Source organism: Oncorhynchus nerka, linkage group LG15 (assembly GCF_034236695.1).
Source record: "Oncorhynchus nerka isolate Pitt River linkage group LG15, Oner_Uvic_2.0, whole genome shotgun sequence".
Lineage (NCBI taxonomy): Eukaryota > Metazoa > Chordata > Actinopteri > Salmoniformes > Salmonidae > Oncorhynchus > Oncorhynchus nerka.
This window is the reverse complement of record NC_088410.1, coordinates 35106079-35120255: the sequence shown is the minus strand read 5'-3', so window position 1 is coordinate 35120255 and position 14177 is coordinate 35106079. Positions and strand designations below refer to the sequence as shown.

The window sequence follows — 14177 nt, the reverse complement described above, 5'->3', positions numbered from 1 at the left end:
TTAACCCATTGCTTGCTGCAGTGCTCGCTGTGTGTGTGGGACCTTAAGAGGTGTGTTTGGTTTCACTTGAGGAGACAACCTTGCCATCCACCATTTCCTCTGTGACAATCACCACCTTGCGTGTGGTGGAGGTGGATGAGCTGGGGCCGGAGCTGGAGGAGCTGAGGCCGGAGCTAGAGGAGCTGATGTGGGAGCCGGAGGAGCTGAGGCCAGATTTCGAGGAGCTGTGAACAAGGCTGTTAGGAAGGGAAACCAATGGTTAGCATAGATAGCATCTATGATCTATGATCATAATATCTATTAAAGGTCACACAGCTGTAGATTCAAGTCAAAAGTAACCATGGCTCAAACTAAGGTCAACTTCAAATGAACATTGTTTTTAAAATCAAATGTTGAGGGACACATCCAATCCCATTCTGCCTTACCCGCTAGCCTCTCCGTCCAGCAGCCTCCTGTACTCAGCAATCTCCATCTCCAGGCGTGTCTTGATGTCCAGCAGCATCTTGTACTCCTGGCCCTGGCGTTCCATGTCACTGCGGAGAGACACTAGCTGCTCCTCCAGGCTGGTCACTTGGCTCTGGAGGCGTCCCAGCTGCATGGAGTAACGGCCCTCCGTCTCCGCCAGCGTGTTCTCCAGGGAGCCTTTCTATTGGCCGGGAGAGATAGAGATGATGGGTCAAAAACTGTGGGAGTAGGTTTGGAATTTGGAATGTTTAGTGTCATACTGAAAAGGTTAGCTCTAGTAATTGAAAGTGAAGGCAGGTAGACGTTAGCTATAGTAATGGAGTGGTGCCTGGCTACAACAACTTGAGGGATAGTGTTAGAGTCCAGGTGAAAGTGAGATACTTGAGGGATGGTAGAGAATGATAGAAGAGTCAAATGTTGATTATTCATAAAAGTTGCAGAAAGTTGTGTAGGTAATGTGCCCTAAACTGTGGTCCTTGGTCAGATGTTTGTAATTACAGCTCACCATGCTGAGCTGTGACTGCAGTTCAATCTCCAGGCCCTGCAGTGTGCGACGGATCTCCGAAATCTCTGACTTGGAGGTCTGGAGAACCTCTGTGCTGGACGCCACCTCCTTGTTCAACGTCTCTGTCTGTAAAACACAATAAGTGGTCAATCATCACAGAAACAAACCAACATTTCAGCTCATGATAGAATGTGACAACATTACCAACTAGAAGTAGAGGAACATCTACACCATGAACATCGTTTAGGGGTTCTAGAGGTTCTACCTTGGTCTGGAACCAGGCCTCCAGGTCACGCTGGTTCTTGGCACTACCGGCCTCGTACTGCTCACGAATCTCAGCCATGACTCTGGACAGGTCCTCCTGTGGTGCTGCGTCCACCTCCACGTTGATCTGTCCAGTCATCTGCGTCCTCATGGCCAGCAGCTCCTGTGGAGAAACACATGGTGGTGAGTGTAAAGGATTAAGACGTGACTGACCACTGCCTGATGGTAACAACTTGACCTGCCCTCTGTCTTCATTATACATTTGAACACCATTGCTTGATACAGATGTGCTTGAAAGCCAGCAATGGTGTTCTAGTGAAGACCCATAGCAGGTTGACATGGTCAATAGATGTAATACATTAAGGGACTGTATGGATATGTCCCATCAGCCCACACCCACCTCCTCATGGTTCTTCTTGAGATAGATGAGCTCCTCCTTCAGTCCCTCGATCTGCATCTCCAGGTCAGATCTGGCCATGGTCATCTCATCCAGCATCCTCTTCAGCCCGGCGATGTCCGCCTCCACTGACTGACGCATGGCCAGCTCGTTCTCATACCTGAGAGATGGAGAGAGCTTAGGTCAAAGAACTGCCTGATTGTGTTCCTCTGTGAGAATAGCAGGGGGGTTATAGATTCTATTATTCCATTAAGTTTGGGGAAAATAACAGAAAGAAACACCAGGCTTCTGATATGTCTGTTAGGGGGGTGTGTTTATGGTGTAGCTGAAGGGTAATGTCATTTGGATTCCTTTTTATAGATTCAACACAAAATGTAATAAAAAACAGTATGAGTGTTTTTACAGATTTGGGGTTATTCCATGTGGTTAATGTAATGTACCAGCAGTGTACTGTATCTGTGGATGGTGTTGGATGTACTTACTTGTTTCTGAAGTCGTCTGCAGCGAGCTTCGCGTTGTCGATGTTCAGATAGATGCTTCCGTTCAAGCAGGTGGCATCCTGGATCTGAGAGGTGGAGGATGGCAAAACATTTCAGGATGGGGCATGCATGGAATTTCACACTAATACAGTACACACAAACTGTTAAATCACACTGTAATCACTCAGTTCTGAGTTTCAGCTGCACTGTAAATTATAGCTCACAGAAGCATTACAGGGAACCTGTTATCTTTGTGAACATTGTAAAGCATGACACAAAGAAACTAATTGCACCTTTTGCAATCGCCTAGGGCGATTAAGAGAGAGTAAGGATTGGCTTCAATTAGCCGCTTTATCTTCAATGCTTCAGCTGCAAATATGCATGCTGTCTTGTCATTTATCTTCGGTGCAATATCTTGGTTTAGTCAATTATTATATCATCTTGCATTTTCCAATGTTCATATATCACTCTCAGTAACTTGTTGGAAAAACAAGCCGATGTCACCTGTACTCTCTAGCAAAGGATAACATTGTCACTTTTCAGACATTATCATGTTTTGACATGCCGTGCTCTTGCCATCTAGGAAACACGTCACATACCTTGTCCTGCAGGTCGGCGATAGTAGCGTAGAAGCCAGAGTAGTCGCGAGCGCTGGGGGACGTCTTGCTCTCCATGAACTGACGGATCTTCAGCTCCAGCTCGGCGTTGGCCGCCTCTAGCAGGCGCACCTTCTCCAAGTAGGTGGACAGGCGGTCGTTCAGGTTCTGCATTGTGGCCTTCTCATTGACCGACACATTAATGTCGGCTCCACCGCCACCACCACCACCCCCTCCCATGCCGAAACCAAAGCCGCCACCGCCGCCGCCGCCACCACCCCCTCCCATTCCGAAACCATAACCGCCACCACCACCTCCGCCGCCGGAACCGAACGAGGAGCTAGAGATGCGCACCCCAGAGCCTCCTGCTCCTCCATACACACTGCCAGCCCTCATGGCAGTGACACGGCCTCCTCCACCACCACCACCCATCGAGGAGAAGCGGGAGGAGCCCATACCCATTCCACCTCCACCTCCAGACCTCATGGACATGGTGCCACCTCCGCCTCCACCGCCGCTGCTGCTGTAGGACATGCTAGATCTGGAGAAGGACATGGCTGCTGAGAGCGAGTCTGCCTGCCTGGGATGAAGAGAGGGAATGTGGTGCACGGACCAGCCACTGTTCCCTTTTTATGCTGCACAGGGCAGAAGGAGGGAGGGTGGGAGGAGGACATGGGCGGGAGAGGCAGAAGGGAGGAATAGAGAAGGGAGGAGTACAGGGAGGATTTACCACATATAGGGCAGGGGATCCTCCCCCACACTTTGACATGCTAGGATGCAGAAGGAGATGGAAGAGGATAGTTATGTACTGTGTGGATATGCAAATATTGAAAATATACTATTGTTGTGCAACTCCACTCTCCCCATCTCACTCTATATATGGCGTCTGCCTGCACAAACAAATAAAAGTGCACACACGTATAAATAGTTGGAATTCCTCTCCCGTTTATAGCATCTGGTTGAAAGCATAAACAAACCTGCTTCTATTAGCCTCAGGTAGGTAAATCAATCAGTCAACACACACAGTATAACTTTGACATGTTGTGACAGGTGAACTTTGCCACGTTTTCTGAGCAAATTTGTTAAAACACTGAATGGCTATTTACCTCTAACTGTTATGTACCAAGACAGGGACTGGGGAATTTGTCAGGATCAAAATAGACACGAAAGGAGCAAAGCCCAGGTTGAACTTTTTATTTCACAACGGGAGAATTACACATATTTTAATGCCAAGGACATGCCAGAATGGCTTTCCAAGAGGTGTTGAGTTATCCTGAGTGGTCCAGCCTCAGTTCAAAAACAATGGATAAATGTTGCCCTAAGACTTGTCTCAAGTTTGTAAAAACTAAAATATACCTCATCACCTTACTTTGCCTTTTACTTATTCATAACTCATTTCCTGGTTGTATGTGGCTGTGTACAACCCAGGCACAGAGAGCTGGGCCGAGCACATAGAGCCACTGACAGTCACTAGATTCACCCAGAACTCAACCGCTGTCCATTGGAATTCTGTAACTGGTTCTTCAGGACACACAATGTCCCCAACGTAGGAACAAACAGACCTCCTTCACATGAACAAATACAGTTGAAGTCGGAGGTTTACATACACTTAGGTTGGAGTCATTAAAACTTGTTTTTCAACCACTCCACAAATTTCTTGTTAAGAAGGACATCTAATCAGGACATCTACTTTTTGCATGACACAAGTAATTTTTACAACAATTGTTTACAGACAGATTATTTCACTTATAATTCACTGTATCACAATTCCAGTGGGTCAGAAGATTACATACACTAAGTTGACTGTGCCTTTAATCAGCTTGGAAAAGTCCAGTTTTAGAAGCTTCTGACAGGCTAATTGACATAATTTGAATCAATTGGAGGCATACCTGTGGATGTATATCAAGGTCTACCTTGAAACTCAGTGCCTCTTTGCTTGACATCATGGGAAAATCTAAAGAAATCAGCCAAGACCTCAGAAAATAGACCTCCACAAGTCTGGTTCATCCTTGGGAGCAATTTCCAAATGCCGGAAGGTACCACTTTCATCTGTACAAACAATAGTACGCAAGTATAAACACCATGGGACTAGGCAGCCGTCATACCGCTCAGGAAGGAGACACGTTCTGTCTCCTAGAGATGAACGTACCTTTGTGCGAAAAGTGCAAATCAATCCCAGAACAACATCAAAGGACCTTGTGAAGATGCTGGAGGAAACAGGTACAAAGTATCTACCTCCACAGTGAAACGAGTCCTATATCGACATAACCTGACATAAAGGCCGCTCAGCAAGGAAGAAGCCACTGCTCCAAAACCACCATAAAAAAGCCAGACTACGGTTTGCAACTGCACATGGGGACAAAGATCATACTTTTTGGAGAAATGTCTTCTGGTTTGATGAAACATAATAATAATGACCATCTTTATGTTTGGAGGAAAAAGGGAGAGGCTTGCAAGCCAAAGAACACCATCCCAACCATGACGCACGGGGGTGGCAGCATCATGTTGTGGGGTTGCTTTGCTGCAGGAGGGACTGGTGCACTTCACAAAATAGATGGCATCATGAGGAAGGAATATGATGTGAATATATTGAAGCAACATTTCAAGACATCAGTCAGGAAGTTAAAGCTTGGTCGCAAATGGGTCTTCCAAACAGACAATGACCCCAAGCATACTTCCAAAGTTGTGGCAAGGACAACAAAGTCAAGGTATTGGAGTGGCCATCACAACGCCCTGAACCCAAATCCTATAGAAAATGTGTGGGCAGAACTGAAAAAGCGTGTGCGAGCAAGGAGGCCTACAAACCTGACTCAGCTACACCAGTTCTGTCAGGAGGAATGGGCCAAAATTCACCCAACTTATTGTGGGAAGCTTGTGGAAGGCTACCCGAAATGTTTGACCCAAGTTAAACAATTTAAAGGCAATGCTACCAAATACTAATTGAGTGTATGTAAACTTCTGACCCACTGGGAACGTGAAGAAAGAAATAAAGGCTGAAATAAATCATTCTCTCTACTATTATTCTGACATATCACATTCTTAAAATAAAGTGGTGATCCTAACTGACCCAAGACAGGGAATGTTTACTAGGATTAAATGTCAGGATTTGTGGAAAACTGAGTTTAAATGTAGTTGGCTAAGGTGTATGCAAACTTCTGACTTCAACTGTAATCTAGAAGAAGACATCCTGAAGCAGTAATTTCTAGACCACAATCTAGTTGAAATGGATTCAAATCCAAAGTGTATCATTTGTGTCTTATTACAATTGTGAAATTATGGTATTTTCTGAGCAATGATAAATCAGAAGGGTGCTGTCAGTCAGTTTACATTGGCGTGTTCACACAAACAAGGTGCCAGGCGAATGCATTCAATTTTTGATTAAATAAATTGATCTGAATGAATAAATCACTATATCATCTATCATATACTACATGGAAAAAAGTATGTGGCTATTTCAGCCACACCCATTGCTGACAGGTGTATAAAATTGAGCACACAGCTATGCAATCTCCATAAACAAACATTGGAAGTAGAATGGCCTTAATGATGAGCTCAGTGACTTTCAACGTGGCACCGTCATAGGATGCCACCTTTCCCTGCTATTGCTGCCCCAGTCAACTGTAAGTGTTGTTATTGTGAAGACGAAACCTCTAGGAGCAACAACGGCTCAGCCGCGAAGTGGTAGGCCACACAAGTTCACAGAACCGGACCGCCGAGTGCTGAAGCACGTAAAAATAGTCTGTCATCTGTTGCAACACTCACTACTAAGTTCCAAACTACCTCTGGAAGCAAGGCCAGTACAAAAACAGTTTGTCGGAAGCATTATGAAATAGGTTTCCACGGCCGAGCAGCAGCGCAAAAGCCTAAGGCCACCATGCGCAATGCCAAGCATCTGATAGAGTGGTGTAAAGCTCATTGCCATTGGACTACGGAGCAGTGGAAAAGTGTTCTCTGGAGTGATGAATCACGCTTCACCAACAGGCAGTCCGAGGGACGAATCTGGGTTTGGAAGATGGTGGTCTGAGGCTGGTTTTCATGGTTTGGGATATGCCGCTTAGTTCCAGTGAAGGGATATCTTAATGCCACAGCATACAATGACATTCTATTGAACATCTTTGGGACGAATTGGAATGCCAGCTGCGGGCCTAATCACCCAATATCAGTGCCCAACCTCACTAATGCTCTTGTGGCTGAATGGAACCAAGGACCTGCAGCAATGTTCCAACATCTAGTGAAAAGCCTTCCCAGAATAGTGTAGGCTATTATAGTAGCATAGGGGGACCAGCTCCATATTAATACCCATGATTTTGAAATTATGTGTTCGACGAGCAGGTGTCCACGTACTTTTGGCCATGTAGTGTTTATGTGGTCTGCATCTTGACTTACGGCTGTGCACCACTTTGAGTAGAGCACTCAACTTTTCAAGAGTTTCCCAAATCTCCCACAGTCATATCTGTCAATGCGAACTGTACCATCATCTAACTCCAATGACTACTGATGTTGTGTAACTGTGGAGGCTCATCAGAGGAATAGGAGGACCACCCTACTCAGTGATTTTCAGAAAAATACTAAAAAATAAAAAATTCAAAAGAGATACTTCAAAAAAAAAAAATGCTACATATACTCACATCTCCAAATACCTGATTACCTAAAACACACTTTCGCAATGAAGGTCTACAGAAGTCTAAACAGGACCCTCTATTGTAGCACCCTGGTGTAGCCGGAGGACAGCTATTTTCCATCCTCCTCTGGCTACATTGACTTCAATATAAAAAAATAGGAGGCTTGTGCACCAGACCTACTTCCATAAACCTACATGGTAGTTCTGATGGAGACCACCCAGAACCTCGATGTGAATGTGGATGAGATCAAGTAATAATTTGTCAACAGAACCGTCAATAAAGATTATGTGGTTGAATGAGAATGGGCTGTGTGGTTTCACTTGTTATAGAGATATTCATTCTTTATCATAGACTGACAATATGAATCTTTGAGAATGGATGTAATAGATGATACATTCTGTCATCTAATTTCAAATGAATTGTTTTCAAATCTAAATCTTTCCACCAAAACATGGTGTCCAGCACTAGAGTTGACTCCACAAACACCCTCAACACATTGTATATCTCTGAATCTAAGAACTCGTCATTTATCTTGAAGAGGTATAATTATATAATGTTGCTGACAACTTTCAACATTTCTAAGATCACCATCAGATCAATGTACAAGTGAATGTCATAAAAATATTCGAGATCATACTGAAACATATGCTTTCTCAAGACCATAGAATTGGCCTCATGTGCGAAAGATGACAGCCTATATGATAGTCAGATGTATAGGAGCATGCCAGATCAGATACATCAAGTTGAAAGACACAGAAAACAGGATGATGAAGTCAGCAAGTCAGAGCATCTTTATTGTATTCACAATGGGGTCTGTTGTTGGTGTCCCATCCAGATGTAGTAGAATATGTTGTTCTGGAGGTGTTAACCATAGAAATAGAATTACCAGAAAATAATTCCCCATTCAAGTCAATGTTCCATGATGGGTGTCTGAGGGGCTTTAGCCATTCTAGAAAGTATTGGAGGATGTTATGCACATCTTAAACTAGAGTTAACCAGAACTGGCCTAAAGAAATTACACAGATAACGAAAATAGGGATTTTTCATCTGACGAAGACTTTGTATAAATTGAAACGTTGTATTTTAGGTTGCATGAACAAAGCAATGTGGAGCAGTAATATTCCATGTGCTGGCCTCTCATTTCCTATACCCATTCTAGTAATTATATTTCTATGGGGTTAACCTGTTGCTTGCTGCAGTGTTCGCTGTGTGTGTGTTAGGTTTCACTTGAGGAGACAACCTTGCCGTCCACTATTTCCGCTTCGGTGATCACCACATTGCCTTTGGTGGAGGAACTGAGGACGGAGCCAGAGGAGCTGAGGCCGGAGTTGAGGCCGGAGCTAGAAGAGCTGATGTGGGAGCTGGAGGAGCTATGGCCAGATTTTGAGGAGCTGAGGCCGAGGCTGTGAGGAACGGAAACCCATGGTTAGCATAGTTAGGATCTATGATCATAATAAGTATCTATTAAAGGTCACATAGCAGTAAATTCACATCCAAAGGAACAATGGCTCACATTAAGGTGAACTTCAAATTAACATTGCTTCTAAAGTGAAATGTTGAAGGAGACATTCATTCATTTTCACTTGTTTCAAGGACCCTTGTTTCAAGGACCCATCTTCCCATCCTGCCTTACCCACTAGTCTCTCCGTCCAGCAGCCTCCTGTACTCAGCAATCTCCATCTCCAGGCGTGTCTTGATGTCCAGCAGCATCTTGTACTCCTGGCCCTGGCGTTCCATGTCGCTGCGGAGAGACACTAGCTGCTCCTCCAGGCTGGTCACTTGGCTCTGGAGGCGTCCCAGCTGCATGGAGTAACGGCCCTCCGTCTCCGCCAGCGTGTTCTCCAGGGAGCCTTTCTATTGGCCGGGAGAGACAGAGATCAAAAACTGGGAGTAAGTTTGGAATTTGGAATGTTTACTGTCATACTGAAAAGGTTAGCTTGAGTAATTGAATGTGAAGGCAGGTAGAGGTTAGCTATAGTAACGGACAAAACAAATATGCTTGTTCTAGGTCCCAAGAAACAAAGAGATGTTCTGTTAAATCTGACAATTAATCTTGATGGTTGTATAGTCGCCACAAATAAAACTGTGAAGGACTTCGGCGTTACTCTGGACCCTTATCTCTCTTTTGACGAACAGATCAAGACTGTTTAAAAGAAAGCTTTTTTTCCATCTACGTAACATTGCAAAAATCTGAAAATTTCTGTCCAAAAATGATGAAGAAAAATGTATCCACGCTTTTGTCACTTATTGGTTAGACTACTGCAATGCTCTACTTTCCGGGCTACCTGGATAAAGCACCAAATAAACTTCAGTTAGTGCTAAACACGGCTGCTAGAATCTTGACTAGAACCAAAAAATGTTACTTCAGTGCTAGCCTCTCTACACTGGCTTCCTGTTAAGGCTAGGGCTGATTTCAAGGTTTCACTGCTAACCTACAAAGCATTACATGGGCTTGCTCCTACCCATCTTTACGATTTGGTCCTGCCGTACATACCTACACATACACTATTGTCACAAGACGCAGGCCTCCTAATTGTCCCTAGAATTTCTAAGCAAACAGCTGGAGGCAGGGCTTTCTCCTATAGAGCTCCATTTTTATGGAATGGTCTGCCTACCCATGTTAGAGACACAGACTCGGTCTCAACCTTTAAGTCTTTATTGAGAATCATCTCTTCAGTAGGTTCTATGATTAAGTGTATTCTGTCCCAGAAGGTGAACGGAAAGGCACTGGAGCAACGAACCGCCCTTGCTGTCTCTGCCTTGCCGGTTCCCCTCTCTTCACTGGGATTCTCCACCTCTAACCCTGTAACGGGGGCTGATTCACAAGCTTACTGATGCTCTTCCATGCCGTCCCTAGGAGGAGTGCGTCACTTGAGTGGGTTGAGTCACTGATGTGAGCTTCCTGTCTGGGTTGGCGCTCCCCCTTGGGGTTGTGCCGTGGCAGAGATCTTTGTGGGCTATACTCGGGCCTTGTCTCAGGATGGTAAGTTGGTGGTTGAAGATATCCCTCTAGTTATGTGAGGGACTGTGCTTTGGCAAAGTGGGTGGGGTTATATCCTGCCTGTTTGGCCCTCGACCCCTCCTGTATCAGCCTCCAGTATTTATGCTGCAGTAGTTTATGTGTCGAGGGGCTAGGGTCAGTCTGTTATATCTGGAGTATTCATCCTGTCTTATCCGGTGTCCTGTGTGAATTTAAGTATGCTATATCTAATTCTCTCTCTCTTTCTCTTTCTCTTTTCTTTCTTTCTTTCTTTCTTTCTTTCTTTCTTTCTTTCTTTCTTTCTTTCTTTCTTTCTTTCTTTCTTTCTTTCTTTCTTTCTTTCTTTCTGTCTTCATTCATTCATTCATTCATTCATTCATTCTCTCTCTCTCTCTCTCTCTCTCTCTCTCTCTCTCTCTGAGGACCTGAGCCCTAGGACCATGCCTCAGGACTACCTGGCCTGATGACTCCTCGCTGTTCCCAGTCCACCTGGCTGTGCTGCTGCTTCAGTTTCAACTGTTCTGCCTGCGGCTATGGGACCCTGACCTGTTCACCGGACGTACTACCTGTCCCAGACCTGCTGTTTTCAACTTTCTAGAGACAGCAGGAGTGGTAGAGATACTCTGAATGTGATTGGCTATGAAAAGCCAACTGACATTTACTCCTGAGGTGCTGACCTGTTGCGCCCTCGACAACCACCGTGATTATTATTATTTGACCCTGTTGGTCATCTATGAACATTTGAACATCTTGACCATGTTCTGTTATAATCTCCACCCGGCACAGCCAGAAGAAGACTGGCCACCGCTCACAGCCTGGTTCCTCTCTAGGTTTCTTCCTAGGTTCTGGCCTTTCTTGGGAGTTTTTCCTAGCCACCGTGCTTCTACACCTGCATTGCTTGCTGTTTGGAGTTTTAGGCTGGGATTCTGTACAGCACTTTGAGATATCAGCTCATGTAAGAAGGGCTTTATAAATAAAAATGATTTGATTTGATTTGGTGCCTGGCTATAACAACTTGAGGGATAGTGTTAGAGTCCAGGTGAAAGTGAGATACTTGAGGGATGGTAGAGAATGATGGAAGAGTCAAATGTTGATTATTGCAGAAAGTTGCAGAAAGTTGTGTAGGTAATGTGCCCTAAACTGTGGTCCTTGGTCAGATGTTTGTAATTACGGCTCACCATGGTGAGCTGTGACTGCAGTTCGGCTTCCAGGCCCTGCAGTGTACGACGGATCTCCGAAATCTCTGACTTGGAGGTCTGGAGAACCTCTGTGCTGGACGCCACCTCCTGGTTCAACGTCTCTGTCTGTAAAACACAATAAGTGGTAAATCATCACAGAAACAAACCAACATTTCAGCTCATGATAGAATGTGACAATGTTACCAACTAGAAGGACATCTACACCATGAACACAGTTTAAGGGTTCTAGAGGTTCTACCTTGGTCTGGAACCAGGCCTCCAGGTCACGCTGGTTCTTGGCACTAACGGCCTCGTACTGCTCACGAATCTCAGCCATGACTCTGGACAGGTCCTCCTGTGGTGCTGCGTCCACCTCCACGTTGATCTGTCCAGTCATCTGAGTCCTCATGGCCAGCAGCTCCTTTGGAGAAAAACATAGGGGTGAGTTTAAAGGACTAAGAAGTGACTGACCTCTGCCTGATGGTAACAACTTGACCTGCCCTCTGTCTTCATTATACATTTGAACACCATTGCTTGATACAGATGTGCTTGAAAGCCAGCAATGGTGTTCTAGTGAAGACCCATAGCAGGTTGACATGGTCAATAGATGTAATACATTAAGGGAATGTATGGATATGTCCCATCAGCCCACACCCACCTCCTCGTGGTTCTTCTTGAGATAGATGAGCTCCTCCTTCAGTCCCTCGATCTGCATCTCCAGGTCAGATCTGGCCATGGCCATCTCATCCAGCATCCTCTTCATCCCGGCGATGTCCGCCTCCACTGACTGACGCATGGCCAGCTCGTTCTCATACCTGAGAGATGGAGAGAGCTTAGGTCAAAGAACTGCCTGAATGTGTTCCTCTGTGAGAATAGCAGGGGAGTTATATATTCTATTATTCCATTAAGTTTGGGGAAAATAACAGAAAGTAACACCAGGCTTCCGATATGTCTGTTGGGAGGGTGTGTTTATGGTGTAGCTGAAGGGTAATGTCATTTGGTTTCCTTTTTATAGATTCAACACAAAATGTAATAAAAAACAGTATGAGTGTTTTTACAGATTTGGGGTTATTCCAAGTGGTTAATGTAATGTACCAGCAGTGTACTGTATCTGTGGATGGTGTTGGATGTACTTACTTGTTTCTGAAGTCGTCTGCAGCGAGCTTCGCGTTGTCAATGTTCAGATAGATGCTTCCGTTCAAGCAGGTGGCAGCCTGGATCTGAGAGGTGGAGGACGGCAAAAACATTTCAGGATGGGGTATGCATGGAATTTGACACGAATGCAGTACACACAAACAGTGATACCACACTGTAAGCATTGAGTTCTGAGTTTCAGCTGCACTGTAAAGGATAGACCATAGAAGCATTACAGGGAACCTGTTGTCGTTATGATCATTGTATAGCATGACATGACACAAAGAAACATTTTGCAACTTTTGCAATCGCCTCGGGGCTATTAAGAGAGAGGAAGGATTGGCTTCAATGATCTGCTTTACTTTCAATTCTTCAGCTGCAAATATGCATACTGTCTTTGCATCTATCTTTGGTGCAAATTCTTGGTTGAATCAATTATAACAAATGTATATAATTTAGCATTTTCTAAAAGTCATATTAATTTCACTATTAGTAAGTTGTTGGAAAAACAATCTGATGAAGTGTACACCATGTACAGGTACTCTCTAACAAAGAATAACATTTTCACAATGCAGACGTTATCATGTTTTGACATGCTGTGATGTCATCATTGAGTGCTCTTGCCGTCTAGGAGACATGTCACATACCTTGTCCTGAAGGTCAGCGATAGTAGCGTAGAAGCCAGAGTAGTCGCGAGCGCTGGGGGACGTCTTGATCTCAAGGAACTGACGGATCTTCAGCTCCAGCTCGCCGTTGGCCGCCTCCAACAAGCGCACCTTCTCCAAGTAGGTGGACAGGCGGTCGTTCAGGTTCTGCATTGTGGCCTTCTCATTGGCCGACACATTAATGTCGGCTCCGCCGCCACCACCACCCCCACCCATGCCGAAACCATAACTGCCACCGCCGCCGCCAGCCCCTCCCATGCCGCCACCACCCCCTCCCATGCCGAAACCATAACCGCAACCGCCGCCGCCGCCACCCCCTCCCATTCCGAAACCATAACCACCACCTCCGCCACCGGAACCGAACGAGGAGCTAGAGATGCGCACCCCAGAGCCTCCTGCACCTCCATACACACTGCCGGCCCTCATGGCAGTGACACGGCCTCCTCCACCACCACCACCCATGGAGGAGAAGCGGGAGGAGCCCATACCCATTCCACCTCCACCTCCAGACCTCATGGACATGGTGCCACCTCCGCCTCCACCGCCGCTGCTGCTGTAGGACATGCTAGATCTGGAGAAGGACATGGTTGCTGAGAGCGAGTCTGCCTGCCTGGGATGAAGAGAGAGAATGTGGTGCACGGCCCAGCCACTGTTCCCTTTTTATGCTGCACAGGGCGGAATGAGGGAGGGAGGTTGGGAGTAGGACATCGGTGGGAGATGAAGAAGGGAGGAATCGAGAAGGGAGGAATACAGGGAGATATTACCTCATGTAGAGCAGGGCAGGGCAGGGCAGGGCAGGGCTCTTCCACCCACTTTGACAACCTGTTGGCAAACGCCAGGATGCAGAAGGAGATGGTGTGCCAAAGACACACCAGAATGGCTTTCCAAGAGG

The 14177-nt window shown here is 45.7% G+C and overlaps 2 protein-coding genes across 2 annotated transcripts in view; both read right to left on the bottom strand.

The window, feature by feature from the left end:
* The window catches only part of LOC115142543 (keratin, type I cytoskeletal 13-like), a 3731-nt gene extending 410 nt beyond the window's left edge, over positions 1–3321 (bottom strand). The window contains exons 1-7 of the mRNA XM_029682081.2: positions 2710–3321; positions 2114–2196; positions 1635–1791; positions 1236–1397; positions 971–1096; positions 426–646; positions 1–236 (exon numbers count right to left, since the gene is read on the bottom strand). The exon at positions 1–236 is cut by the window's left edge and continues 410 nt beyond it. Coding sequence (XP_029537941.1) covers positions 44–236; positions 426–646; positions 971–1096; positions 1236–1397; positions 1635–1791; positions 2114–2196; positions 2710–3261 — 1494 coding nt within the window. The 5' untranslated portion in view covers positions 3262–3321 and the 3' untranslated portion in view covers positions 1–43. The remainder of the gene's footprint in view (positions 237–425; positions 647–970; positions 1097–1235; positions 1398–1634; positions 1792–2113; positions 2197–2709) is intronic.
* A 4780-nt stretch (positions 3322–8101) lies between these two features.
* Positions 8102–13953, bottom strand: LOC115142540 (keratin, type I cytoskeletal 13-like). The gene is made up of 7 exons (XM_029682079.2): positions 13268–13953; positions 12624–12706; positions 12145–12301; positions 11746–11907; positions 11487–11612; positions 8962–9182; positions 8102–8731 (listed from the first exon to the last, which is right to left on the bottom strand). The coding sequence occupies exons 1-7, from the start codon at positions 13868–13870 to the stop codon at positions 8545–8547; spliced, it is 1539 nt and encodes a 512-aa protein (XP_029537939.2). The 5' UTR covers positions 13871–13953; the 3' UTR covers positions 8102–8544.
* Positions 13954–14177: the final 224 nt, after the last annotated feature.

Excerpts from the sequence above, each read along its gene's own strand:
- LOC115142540 (XM_029682079.2), bottom strand. The coding sequence starts at position 13,870 with ATGTCCTTCTCCAGATCTAGCATGTCCTACAGCAGCAGCGGCGGTGGA. Across the intron at positions 12,707-13,267 it reads TCGCTGACCTTCAGGACAAG|ATCCAGGCTGCCACCTGCTT; the intron begins GTATGTGACATG and ends TCCACCTCTCAG. Across the intron at positions 11,613-11,745 it reads AGGCCTGGTTCCAGACCAAG|ACAGAGACGTTGAACCAGGA; the intron begins GTAGAACCTCTA and ends TGTGTTTTACAG.